General features: G+C 37.3%; 1 protein-coding gene across 6 annotated transcripts in view; it reads right to left on the bottom strand.

The window, feature by feature from the left end:
* Nucleotides 1–14125, bottom strand: part of RAPGEF2 (Rap guanine nucleotide exchange factor 2) — a 179761-nt gene that overhangs the window by 97618 nt on the left and 68018 nt on the right. For all 6 annotated transcript variants that reach the window (XM_085058610.1, XM_085058603.1, XM_085058606.1 and 3 more), the window contains exon 4: nucleotides 8897–8980. In XM_085058610.1, the coding sequence (XP_084914736.1) occupies nucleotides 8897–8980 (84 nt within the window). The remainder of the gene's footprint in view (nucleotides 1–8896; nucleotides 8981–14125) is intronic.

Raw genomic sequence — 14125 nt, 5'->3', positions numbered from 1 at the left:
ACTGTATACACAACTACACAAACAAACAAAACTGGAACCCAGCAGTAGAGGCAAAAACAAATTTAGTTTGTTGCAGCAGTTCAGCTTTGCAACATCTCTAGTACAAAAAGCTAGAAGGCTGGTACTTCATCAGAACACCCAGGAATAGATCCTTCTTTGGGAAAAATCATCCTTATTTTAATGTCACTTTAGAAGTTCTCATTTTATCTCAGAAAACATTAAAAGATGAAAGGTTTTTTTCTAACCTATTTTTTCTTATTCCTTTAAATAAATAAATAAATAAGTGGTTTGAATAAAGACAGCTTTGCTTATGCTTCATGTTAATGACGTCTGTGTTGCCATGGAGATTACTGTGACATCACAAGATCTACATAATGGTTTCAAAGAATGAGAAGTTGTTGGAAAACATTACTTAAGAGGCAAGACCTTGTCTAAACACAGCTTGGCTTATTAACATTCATGAAATTCATTAAAACAGAGGAGTATTTTTCCAATGTCATACAAAGACTTTAGATATTAGTTTCTAAATGAAGACTTTTTATACTGAAAAATATGTAATAAGCGTTTAAGTCCCCCTAGAGACTTTCATAATTAAGGTATTACAAATTGTCAGCTTTTTCTAATTACTAAAATAACTTGAGTTGTCATCTAGGTTTTTAGAAGTAAAATAAGACCATACATATTGACATTTTCCACACACACTTACATGTGTAACTTATTCAATATAATTAATTCATTCACATGGAGAGCTAAATACATTACCTCAATAACAAGTTTCCATAAATCTTTTAGTGTACAAAGCAGATGTATTCAAGATAAATTTTTATATTTGTCAATGAATAAACAAAGTAAACCAGCAGAGTAGTAGTGACAATTTTGTTTTAGCTATTTATATTATAATTTGAAAATAAATTATTCCTCACTTAACATGTTACACTAGGTCTTGTACCCCTGGATTTGTTTTTCAGAAACATTTAAAAATTTTAGCATCAGCTGAAACAAAACTTCCAGACATTTTCAAGTCTTCCAGAATACGGAGTAACATTTTGTTAAAATGACCATTTGCAGAAGAATTACAATAGTGGAATCACGCTAAAAATCAAGAGAATAGTTCTAATTCTCTCCAGTTTTTCTACAGTGTGCCAAATACATAAGTAAACTTCATTACTTCAGCTTATCAAGATTGTCCTTCAGCAAAATTAAGTTTATGAAAGTTTAGATCCCGTGAGTTTCACGTGAGGCAAGAAATTGCAGTGTTCTCTGTCCCCTCTCTCCACATGGGTATACTTCTCCTTTTGGTATTCTTTATGCAATTTTTGCACACAGTTCTTTTTGTTGTTATTTTGAGGTAAGCAACAACCAGATTACTTCAGTTCATTACACTTATAAAACTTGTCCAGTAAAACAAGCACGGTCCTTCTTTTGACCTCAGCAGGAATCTTATAGTGCCGTTTTCCCAAATAACTGAAGGGGTGTTTGATGTTTTGCAGGTTTGTACTAAAACTCAGAACCTTAAGTACTATTAAATTGAATCAGAGGAAATCTTAAATCAGAAGGAACAGATTACATAATAGGTCATCTCACCAGCTGCAATATCAATTGTGAAAAAGCAATGATTTCCTTCAGATAGATGCCTTTAATCAACAATGAAAGGAGCAGTGGATACCCTGATATAATGGGTCTCACATTTAACTGTTAAATAGCCATTTCCTTTATTACACAGAATTTTCCCCTCCTTAGTTTCTCAGAAAGAGTTCTCAATTTTTTCCACATCTCCATTTGTATGCAAGCAATATATCACCATTTCAGAAAAGAACTTCTTGATATTAAAATCAAGACTGAAATTGAAGAAAGAAGACACGAGTATAAGTAAGAACTTCTGAAATTAAATGTATGTCACATCATTATAATGTACAGAAGAGCAGTAAAAGCAAAAACAAATATGCAGAATGTTTCCATTGGTTAGATGATGTTCCCTACGACTTCAAATTGCGACATGCTCCATTACAGACCCTAGTGCTGTGATTAGAAAGGTGCCTCTAGCCAATGTGACACAAAATAAGCTAAAAAGGAAGAGTCAGCAATGAAACCAAACTCTTTCAAGGCCAGCTTTTACTGCTGCACCTTTTAGAAATGAGGCAATCAACTAAACAGCACCAAAATTTTTCAACAACAAGAATACAATGTCTTCAGGAAAAAAGTGAGTGTTTCCAATGGAATGCATCTTTTTCACACCCATCCAGGAGGGGAAGAAGAAAAAACCAACAAAACAAAACAAAAACCCACCACTAATCCAGCACACTTTTTCAAAAATCAGTCATGATTTTAACTCAAACTTTCTAACATTTAAAGAAATGGGATGGTATCGGTCATAGTTGTCAAAGATTACATTTCCTCTATCAGCTACCTTAAAGGACTCTCTCTTTTTCTCTCCTTTCTTTCTGCTCAAAAATTATGCCTCATGAATCTAGGTTGTTAAACCCTTCTGCTTAATTTTAACTTTTCCTTGCGGTCCTTTTCAGTTACTTTGAGCTGTTAAGACACATTCATGCTTACACCGAAAAAGTCTACTGCCCATGTTACCTCAGATTTCGTTTTTCCTGGCATTGGCTATATGCCACTGAAGCTTTCTCATTATACTCATTCTGTATAACAAATGCAAAAACTAATCTAAATTGGTTCACAGGTGAAATTCTCCATAAAAGCAGTGGCCTGGATTTGTAATGCTACATACTCCATTTCTATGGTCTGTATCACAATATAATTTTTTTATTGAAGTAGATACCTTTGACTATTAAGTATTTTCACACAACCGCAGTTTCAATGGGGAAGATAAACACCACGGAAGTGAATAAAACACAACATAAGAAAAGCCTAACTTGTTTACTTTTTTTAAATGCACCAACAGTGGCAAAACTATCATTTTGACTCAGCTTACAATGACCATGCTGAAAAACCAAAAACAAGGACTCTTGAATCTACAAGCTCTGCACCACCAGCTTATGGTGTGTTTCCTATAGAAGGCAGATGAAAACGTTCTGAACATTCCACAAATGTCCCTGAGCTCCAGCAGGTGATCCAGACCTTCTCAAGTCCATCATCAGGTCTTTTGCACTGAAAGAGACACAAATCTGTAGCTGTAAGCATATACAGCTAGAAACTGGTATGTAGCTTGCCTTTGTGAGAGCTCATGAAGTTTTCTCCTACCATGAGCATTTCCATCCCTGAAAGTCTCCATCTCCTTAAGAGGAATCAAAACAACTCAGGCTCCCTGAAAACATATTCAGGTCATTTGACACTTTTGGCTTCATTGTGATCTTGTCATTACAAACTTGGAAGAAAGCCTGGTAGCACCAGACACACAGCGCTAAATTTCTATTTTTGTTTTCAAAAGATGCCAGTGTAATAGATTAAGTCCCTTAACATTTTATCAGCTCTGCAAAAACAAAATTCAAGTAGCACTGAAGTATGACAGGAACAACACCAGACACCAGCCAATCCCATCATTTAGGAACTGTCTCCTCTTCTATATGCCAACACCTCAGATACTGTCATGATCAGTTTGAGACCTCAGTGCACTCTTCAATTACTCAGCAGAAAGGAAGATGGATGGGATGAAGGATAAATTAGCTGTAAAAATAATTTAAAGTATTCAGATTCGTAAAAATCCTTTTTCCAACTCTAAGGACAGTTTTGGATGACATGTATGCAGTCTTTTGGGTAGATGCAGACAGTACAAAGCAATCAGTGTTAATTTCTCAATGTCTAAAATATGTTGTGAGTAATTCACGATAGCCGCATAGTCATAAATGGACTGACATCACTGCTACTTCCAACTTCCTTCTCCAGCTTATGATCTCAGTCTTTCCCAGACTAAACCCTAAGATCACACTCCTTCATGCTTCAGTTTCAATTGATGGACGGAAATGTTGAACCAAGGCATTCAAACCAGACAGAGGCCGAGGCAGCAGGGGGGTCAGCCCATGACAATACCACACTGTGCCTTCCCAGCCCTCAGAGATAATCTGGAGCATGGCTTCAGAACACCACCAGCTTGATACAGACACACCAAAACAGGTCACAGGAAAATCCAGCAGCAGCAGTAAGAGTGAGGTTTTCTATTCAAGGCTGAGACTTCCGAGGGCAAACTAAATCCAGAGCATACATTTTCAAATATCTTCTTAAATAGATTTGAAAGTATAACCTGGAGAATTATTTTTCTCTACAAAGATCTAATGTATAATCGTCATGTTTCCTTAGCCATAAGCAACTCAGAACCTGAGAAAAGCTAAATAAGCACCACACAGCTCTTGATCAACTCCCTCTGAAATTAAACAATTAAACTAGCTGTTCCCAAAAGTACAACTCGGCCTCCCCCAAGTCCATTGTTCTAAAACTCTCTGTTTCCTGCTCAGGGTTTAAAAAAAAAAAAAAAAAAAAAAAAATCTCTTTTTAGAGGATTTTATCATGGTTTAAATATTTGTGTATACTGATCACTCTCTTTCAGTTAAAATCCCAGTTTCATTCTGTTATCTCATAGGTTTCAGCCAGTAATAGCCATTATTAATAAAGACTAAGTTGCAAATATATGAGTCATACACTGACAGAAGGATTTTATCATTGTGATTAAAGCTATCACTGTAATTTTACAGACTCAAAAGATCGATCAAAGGCAATTCTGAGTATAAACACATCATCAGATATATGTAAACCACACAAAACAGCATGATCCAGACATCACAAAAATTAGGAAGCATGTTTCAGATACATCAAGCTGTATAAATGCTTGCAGATAGCCAAGGGCTCTGCTCCAGCACCATTACACTCACATTCATTACCTGTCAAAATAAAAAAGCCTGCCAAAATCCCTAACGAATTTTATCCTGAAAGGTTACTTTCATAAGTTAATGAGGATACACTTGGATGAGGACAAAACATTTCTGCACAGAGTTTTGCTATTGCTTTATACCCATTCAAAAGACATCCATAGTTTGTTCAATGACTCTCCAATACGATTAGATATTCCATTCCATTTTTTAAGTTGTTTTAGTATGGGAAAGACCAGAGGGCTAAACCATCAATATTTAAACAGACACATCCCTTTTAATTTTGAAAATAGTAAAAAACAGATGTTCTCTCACCTTCAAAACTTAAATCCTTTAATTGAAGGAAAAAGCTTAAATAATTGCTCTTGTACGTAAAATTCGTGAACTTGCCAAAGGGAAAGCAGCTCTCCATGGCCATATGAGGCCCTGAGGGGAGAACTGGTTGGATGTGGCAGCTGAGAGGGAAAAGAGATAAGCAAGGAAAGAGGAGATGAGCGAGCAGTGAAAGCCAAGTGTAAAGCCAGGTTTGCAGGTGCCAAGTCAGCATCACAGGACGCGTGAGAGGCACAGCACACACTACCCAGACAGTCTTGGAAGCATTCTAGGAGAAAAGCAGGAAAATCCAAGCACCAGAGCCTACCAGTCTGAGGAAAACTACCCAGCAATTCCGTATTCTGTCGCTGCTAAGAGATGTTGCTGCATCCTGTGTTGTAGAAGCCAGGAGCAAGCACCAAGTGAGCTGTGGAGGTCTAGGAGACCTTTTGGTACTGCAGCTCCCATTTGAGTAATACAAAAGAATCCACAGAGTTTACACTAGAAGCAAAGTTCTGGTACAAAAGCCACACAGGAAGTCCAAGCAAATGATCAAACATGGTGAGAGCATGGAGCAAGCCAAGGGAAGTTGCAGGTCATTCCAAAAGATATTTTGAGGGACTGTCACATTATTGCTGTCAGTGGCCATGTGAAAAACACAGGAGAGCAAGGACAGCCCTCAGAGAATTGTATTTTCTGCTCATTTATTTTCTGGAGTTCATACATAAACCTCATTCTACTATGTGAACTGCTTCAGGGTACAGATGCCCAGGGAAATGATGAGGGGACTGAGTGTTAATTTGTGCTACTTTGATGGTCATCGTGGGAGGAAAGAATTAAGGAATGTTTAGTTTAACCATAATATATGCTTGATACATTAAAGAAAAGGAAGCAGTTTGTAAATATTAATAGTAAAATTGGGAGGAGATGGGTAGGAGGGAAAAGGGATGATCTTCCTCATATTAAACTGTCAGATTTCACTGTTGTAATTTACAGAAATGAAATAGGAGAACAAGATTAAGCTTTACCTTATGTCACCAAATAAATGGCAGCTTTAGTTGTTCAGAGCAATTCGTTAAAACTATGGATTGTATATTTTCCCAAAATAATGAGTTAAGATAATAAAATCCAGCCTTATCTCACAAACACTATTTGCTAGCTGATGGCTAGGCATGTGAACAAAAACAAGGTAAACTATATTAAAAATTTCTTTCTATGTATTTGCTTGCTCCTACACAGACTTCTTGGCTCCATTATTCTTTCTTACTTTACAAGCTTAACATGTTGCAAAATAATTTCCTAGTGGCTTTTTAGATGGGCAAAGATAAAATGGATTAAACTGAAAAAAACCCACACTAAAATAGTGTAAATATTCATTTGCTATTGCAAATTTAATTTACTCAATTGACAAACAAAATCAAAATTAGATGATCTCTACTCTGCAATGTTTAGGTCTCCCCTCCTATCACTTGATGTCAGTGATGCATGAGGATGTGCTCCACTTGCTAAACCACAGCCAGTTTGTTTTAACAGTTAAAGGACATCAAGACTCACAAATTATGCAATGCTCAAAAAGGCTCTCAAAATTGTTACTCCCTGAATATGTAAACAGTGGATTTCAGCACTTAGCCAGTAACCATCTTTTGTCCACTTTTGACACTGCTCTTTAGATTCCAGAATACCACCCTATCAGTTCTTTCTGGACAGCAGCCTTTTCAATAGGTCTCACTCCCTTTTTTGTAGAGCACCATAAAATTTTACTTGAGCATTTCTGCTTATCAGTCTCTTCTGCCCAGAATGTATATCTGAGCAGTTTGCTATTTCTCTCCCAGCAGTTCAATGGCAGCAAAAGTAAAGCTGAAAAACTTAGTTTTCTTCTCTGGCCATTTCTTTACTAAATGGGTAACTCAATAAACCACTTATTAGCCACCAGTATTCCCAATCAGAAATTTAACCTAGGCACCCTCTCACTTTTGACAATTTTCTTATTCATGGAAAAACCCAAAGCGCAACTGCAACTTACTTATTTACAAAGAAAAAATCTTGATTAACCTTGTCCTAAATTTAAGGCCCTCACCTACCCTTCAATGAGTACAGTTTCTAAGCACAAAGCTCCTCACTAGAATGCCTCTGGTTTTACTCTCCAGAAATAATGTCTATCTTATATAATTAAAGTTTCTTAATTTTGCTCTCAGGGACTTAAGCGATCTTTGTTAATTAACAAATTGTCTCTGTTGCATTTGCTTCCCAAGACACCAGCTTTGACATCTACTTGACTTCATCCACAACTATGAAACCTATTCTTATGCCAAATTCCATGCCTGTACTTCACTAAGGTGCCATTTTATGCATTTCTCCACATTAACAGCCCTTAAATGCTCTGCTTATTTTCACAGGATTTGTAATTTTCTGTTCATTCTACCAGGAAGAGTCTCAAGCTCATTGTTTATCATAATAAATCTCACCTCCCTACAAGTGTCCAAGTGAGTGAGGCACAAGCATTGCTGTGTTTCAAAGGAACAGAAGATTCTTGCCATGGACTATACACAACCACCCTACATTAATTCAGATACTACATGTCTCTTCTCCTGCTATCAAAAGGTAGCACTTTTCTGCCAGCTTTTTTCCTGGCACTGCCTGCTCATGGATGACACATGGGACAACTTTTACTCTGCCAGAAGCAGGGGTCCTATAATCTCGTTGTGCAAACTTTTTACAATAATCAGCTTTGCACCTTTAGCATTACCTATTCAATGGCACATCTAAAATACCTTTTTAGCAGCAGTGCCTGACAGACACAAGACATTTGATTGCACCAAGAACTTTCCATCATCATCAAATGGAAGTCCCAAGATTTGCACTGCTCTCCCACTGAAAGGCAGATTTGAAGATCTAATACTTCATACACCAACCAACACTAGCCATGAAGTGGTTTCCCACCATTTAAAATTGAAAAAAAATTTCCAGTGCTTTAATTATCATTATACCATACAGAGACAGGTCACTTTTCATTCTGCCTTTCACAAATTTTATTACACGCCATAGACTTCAAAGGAGCGTTTTATAGCAATCTGAATGAATATGCATATAACCAGCATTTTAAAATAATTCTGCTCTGCTTCCATTAAAATGATCAAGCTCAGTCACTTTAGTCTAAAATCCCTGTAATCGCTTGCATTTTTTTTCCATACCTCAAAATAACTGTTTTTTTTTTTTTTTACTGGAGCAATATAAATTTTGCATGCCTCACACTCAAACTTTCTTCCATGTAAGAAACTGCTCTTCATTGCACATCCATTTGCATGAAGCACAACCTTAAACAGAAGCAGCAAAACCTGCAGTAACATGATCTGAGCATATGCTTAAACATGCACCAAACACTTGTGCACAGTAAGTAAAGCCTCAAGAAAACATCCCTATGTTCTAGGGCATCCTATGAGCTGAAGTTTGATTATTCACAGGAAGAGACTACTCAGTACTTCACTCCATTTGTCAGGTTTTTGGTGGTTTTATTTTTCAAATTGACAGTATCTGCCTGACACTTTGGACAGTTGTACACTGCCCACAAAGATGGGCTTCCAATTCCAGCTATGGGCACAAAACAGTTGCCACAGCTAGTAAAGGCAGGAGACTTGTGTCTGTATTTGTTCTTCTGCATTTCAATAAATATAAGACACTGCCTTTTAATTCTAAAAATTCTGTACATCTCATTATTTATGTTTAAAATACAGAATGCAGTACATTCATAGCTGACATACCTGCTCCTTGGAAGAAACATGGATTCTTTAATGAAGACTGAACCAGACAGCAGGATATACCAACAGGTACCAATATCATCAGGGCTGGAATAATAAAAAAAAAAAGATGACACAGTTTAAAACACTTGATTTAAATTACTCACAGCAGTATTCAATTTGCACTACAAAGAACATCAAAGAGGCAAAAGCGCTCCAAATTATGGAAGGAAGCCACAATTCATTTATTTACAAAATAACTCCATGAAACTCTTCTAACTTCCATCTGCCAATATATACATTATTAGAATGCTTGATTTCATTTACTTGACTTTATTAAAAGCATCTATCTATCCATTTGGTAACAGCCCAATTCAAATCAAATATAACTGTGATTAAAATGAGGCCAAGCTACAGTAAATATACTGCATTGTATTCTATCGAAAGCATTGAAAAATGACAGTTCTTCAGCTCTTACTAGGGAGAACTGAAACATCTTTCCCTCTATAGAGGGAATAAGGCATCCTTTCTCAATATTAGCCATCTTCTTCTTAACCCTTTCCTAAAGGAAAGAAATTTTCCTTTATGCATCAGCATGCCTTTCCACAAGGTAAGAGATCATCGGAAACATTTGCAAATGGTAAAACTACATCAGATTTGTCAGTCATCCTTATCTGCTGCTACTACACCCTACCCCTTTCATGTCTCTTCCTGGCACAAGAATAAATTCCCAACAAAAGGGGCAAAAAGTTTGTTTTTCCCTCTCTTCATCCTGTAGAGGAACTGGATGGGGAAGACTTTGTAATCAAGGACAGTCTGTAATGACAGTCCATTCTACTGCAGATTCAGATCTTGCTCCTTGAGTAACACAAAATCCTTTCATACACAGAGACTCCTTTCAGATAAGTAAGTTTAAATAATGTTTGGACAGGAAACAGGAAGGTTTCCAGAAACAGCTACAATAGAAGTCCTATTCCATGTTGACTGTCAGCACTGAGAATATCTCTACTGTATGTCAGTTTTTACCACTCCTGCTTCTTCCAGAGAACCTCACCAATTGAATTCAAGTGCATTGTTATGAACTGCATGAACATTCTTATCGAAAACCACATCCCTAGTGACACTAAGAGATGCAGATTACTTAATTAATTTGTAGCACCTTCATTTTTTTAAATTACACGTCTCAAGTCTTTAGCAACAACTAAGTCTAACTTCAAGAAAGAACAGCCCACATCTTTTGACAATGATGACAGCATAGTATTAAAACCTAATCTTAAATCTTAGTAGGCAGTGTACATGGTAGCAGCATATTTTTCATTTGAAGAACTTTAATTTAAGAAGTACATACACAGTGGTTCTCAAAACAAAAGAGCTAGCCTAAAACAGCTGAGATCAGAACAACCAGTCTAAAAACATGCTCCATTTTCATTTTCTACTGCATTTTCTACTGCACAATATAAGCATGAGAGAAAGGACAGAAACACAGAGAATTAACAGAGGAACTTGAGGGGACACAACCTACAGCCAAGAGCAGAGGAGCTGGGTAAGAAGATGGAGCTTGTACTTATTTTTTAACAGCCCATGACCTGACCAGTGAAGTGACACTGGTCACCCATGCACACTGGACAAGTGACAACATCTTCAAAATGAAGACTTCAGGAATACTTCGTTATAGAAAATGAAGCAATAACACAGTCCCACAGCTAAAACAACAGCATTCTGATTCACATAGTTGAAGTGTTGTAAGTTGCCTATTCTGAATTGTGTCACATGTGCTTGCTTCTCCCATGGGCCTGTATCACCCTCAAACTTGTTGGTCTACAAAAATCAACATTGTGCATTAGTGAAGAGAACCAGGTTATATCAGATGAACTCAAGAAAACCAGCACTTCAAACAAAAATATCATTCCTAAAAACATAAACATGCACCTGAGTTAAGTTAGACATCTTTAAATATTGTTTCCCAAACGAGTCCTATGCTGACAGAATACAACAGCATTGCTGCTGAACTGCAAGTCTGTTAGGTTTTTTATTATGTTCTTTAACAGATGTCATTCTAAATACAAATAAACTGGACTAATTAGCACAGTTGAAAGTTTTTGAAATAGAAATTTTCAGCAATGGCTACAGACAGAGTGATTTCCCAAATACCTGGGAAGTAACTGTACTAGGATGTGAATAATAATTTTCCCATGTGGATTACAGCACATTATATTATCATATAATAAGTTTTGTGGTGTTGGGGGTGGGATTTTTTTCCCTTTTCCTAAAAACTGGCAGTTTGACCAAGCATTAAAGAGTAGTCTGATAGAAAAGAACCTGGGGTCACAGATAACTCTAAAGCAAAACTAATCTAGAAGATCTTTTTATGCTTCCAGAAAGCCATTTCCAATGATAAATAATTGAAGCAGAAAAAATTAAGTTAATAGAAAGCATTTTAACTTTTGCAAACCTACTAATATGCAAGCTTTTATTTCTTTTCTTTTAAGAGCTGATTAACTTTTTGAATCCTCTGTTAAACCACTTATTTGTAAGGGGCTTTAGTTATCTTTTCTTATTGGAGATCTTTTAACTTCAAAGAAAAAGGCAGCTACTTGCTTTCACAAGCACCAGTCAGTATGTTCAATATTCAAATTCTTAAGGCTACTTTTGCATCTACCTTTGAATCATTTAACAAACACCTAGACTTATTATGCATTCAACTGCAGTGGTTTAATTTTTTCTTATTTGATCACACACTGCATGACTTTTCACTCAGTTAATCATCCAACTCAGTCTTCTTTTTTTTTGTCAATTCACTGGTTTTTCTCTTTCTCTGCACACTGGCTTTTCAAAAGTTGTTGCTCCTTCTCACTTACCTGTCATGAACATCATACTTTATCCATTTTATATATAATCAAATGAAGCATTTGCTCATTTGACAGGTGAAAGCACTGATTAAAAAACTTGAGGAGTACCATTTGATTGCATTTGTTTTCCCTTTGCTTTATGTATACTTAATAACTGGTTTTATTTTTACAGTTACATTTGAGAATTTCTAAACTCTAAAGTATTTGCATCATGCATATCTACTGAACTCAATGCTTTAATTATCTAATTTAAAAAAGATCTTCAATATTGCTGTGTGACCACAGTGGAATATTACTACAGAAGGTGTCTGTATTCAAGGTATCTTTCCTGAAATACACTCTCTATTCTTCTAAAACTTTCATTGCCAGCCAAAATGTCATAAATATTTCCAAGACAGTCTTCAAGAGCAAAGAACACAGACAGGGTATTAATTCTCCTCATTTTTACAACTAGGAGTGTCTTAATACAGTCCTGAGCAAAACATCTGAAAAAAATCCCACAAGTATAGCAAACATTCATTTCTTTCTCCAGAACCCACATGCTCAAAAAAAAAAAAAAAAAAAAAAGCAGCACTGATCTATTCCTTTCATATGAAAATATATTTAACTCCTGCACTTTCAACACTTGCTATAGTCTCAGTTGATTAGAATTAAGCCTCAACAAAGCCATTTGGCGGCCAGCTTTTGCTAGACAGTACTGTCACAAAAAACACATGCAATTCTTTCATTTTAAGAATTCTGGGCTTTCCACAGCCCTATTCAAACATCATGTGGCTTTCAATCAAGCTTCCATGTTTTCTGTACTATGCCTGACATTTGCTCATCAACAATGCATTTGCATTCTTCAGGACTTCTGTGCCTGTAATGAAAGACAGAAGGAGCTATAGAAGAAGCGGATGCTGAACTACAAAAGCACTTCTTCAAGCCACCTGAGGACTCATGCAAATACCATTTTACCCCATAGAGAACACTCACATATGAAAGGTTTTCTTCGCAATCATGTTTTACATTTTATTTTAAACATTAAAACTGAATTCTAGAGAGTAAGTCTAATCATAACGTTTTCTTTCACTGCTAGAATAGAGCCTACCCCTTGTAGCCCACAGAAGAATCTAGAAACTCTATTTGTCCTAAAGATATTTCTTCTGCCGAAGAGACATCAGCAAACTGCTCTTAAAAGGCTTTATTGTGGACAGGACACTTCCCTGACCGGGTTTGCAGGAGGGTATTAAGTCCACATAAGCACTTCATCAGGAATTAGCTGAAGCAGGATTGATGCTGGTGACCTTCCCACAAAGGCATCCTTCAAGAGACACTGGGTTTTTCCAGCCTAGGACATTCCCTCCCTTGAGGGGAGGGTCCATAGCACCTGTCAGTCAAGCTGATGTAAAAAGGAAAGACACCTGCTGAGGTAAGAGCTTTCCAATTACTGGTTTAGCAAGGATGTCACTGCTGCTCAGCATCACCACGAGCACTGAAGCAGCAGCTGTCACACATGAGGAGACTGGAAGTGCAGGGAGAGCTCCACAAACCAACCAAGCTGGTGAAGAGTCTGGAGCACAAGTCCTACAGGGACAGACTGAGGGAGCTGGGGGTGTTTAGCCTGGGGAAAAGGAGGCTCAGGGGAGACATCATTGCTCTCTGTGCCCACCTGAAAAGAGGGTATAGCCAGGTGGGAGTCAGCCCCTTCTCCTAGACAACAATAGGACAAGAACCAGCCTCAAGTTGCCTTAGGGGAGGTTGAGATTGGATATTGAAAGGGTGGTCATCAAGCACTGGAACAGGCTGCCCAGGAAAATGGTTGAGTCACCATCCTTGGAAATGTATTAAAAAAATGTGTAGATGTGGTGCTTGGGGAGAGGGTTTAGAGGCAGATGTCACAGTGCTGGGTTAATGGTTGGACTCAATAGTCTTAGAGTCTTTTCCAGCCTTAATGATTCCATAATCCACACCAGGTTGAAAGCAAAGCTCACCTAACCCAACCAAACAGCACTTCCCTAAGTAAGTTTTAAATTCCTCTCTGCACCCTCCCTCCACTCTTGCAGAGCTACATATATGCACAGTGAGAGTAGAAATAATTGAAATCAGGAATTATTGACACATGTACTTTTCCAAGCAGGCATACACAGATCTTTGCAAGCAAGATTTTACTCTACATGTTGGCCTTGAGTGACAGAATACATTGCCTGAAATACCAAAGACTGTGGGAAAGGATGGGGAGGGGTTGGGCAGCTCTTGGAGCAGGAGGGGGAGGAAGAAGATGGGGCTTGTTGTTTGTTTTGGGAGTTTTTTTCAGCTCAGCTACTGTTCTGGATACTCCTCTGGGTGAAATGGAGGACTGCTAAAAGTTATATAGCCTACCAAATGCAGCAAAGCTATCCACTTTCCCTAGTTACAGAAAACA

The sequence above is a fragment of the Lichenostomus cassidix genome, chromosome 4, assembly GCF_008360975.1.
Source record: "Lichenostomus cassidix isolate B80296 chromosome 4, HeHo_3.0, whole genome shotgun sequence".
Lineage (NCBI taxonomy): Eukaryota > Metazoa > Chordata > Aves > Passeriformes > Meliphagidae > Lichenostomus > Lichenostomus cassidix.
Note: the sequence above shows the minus strand (reverse complement) of the source record. Positions and strands in the feature narration are given on the sequence as shown.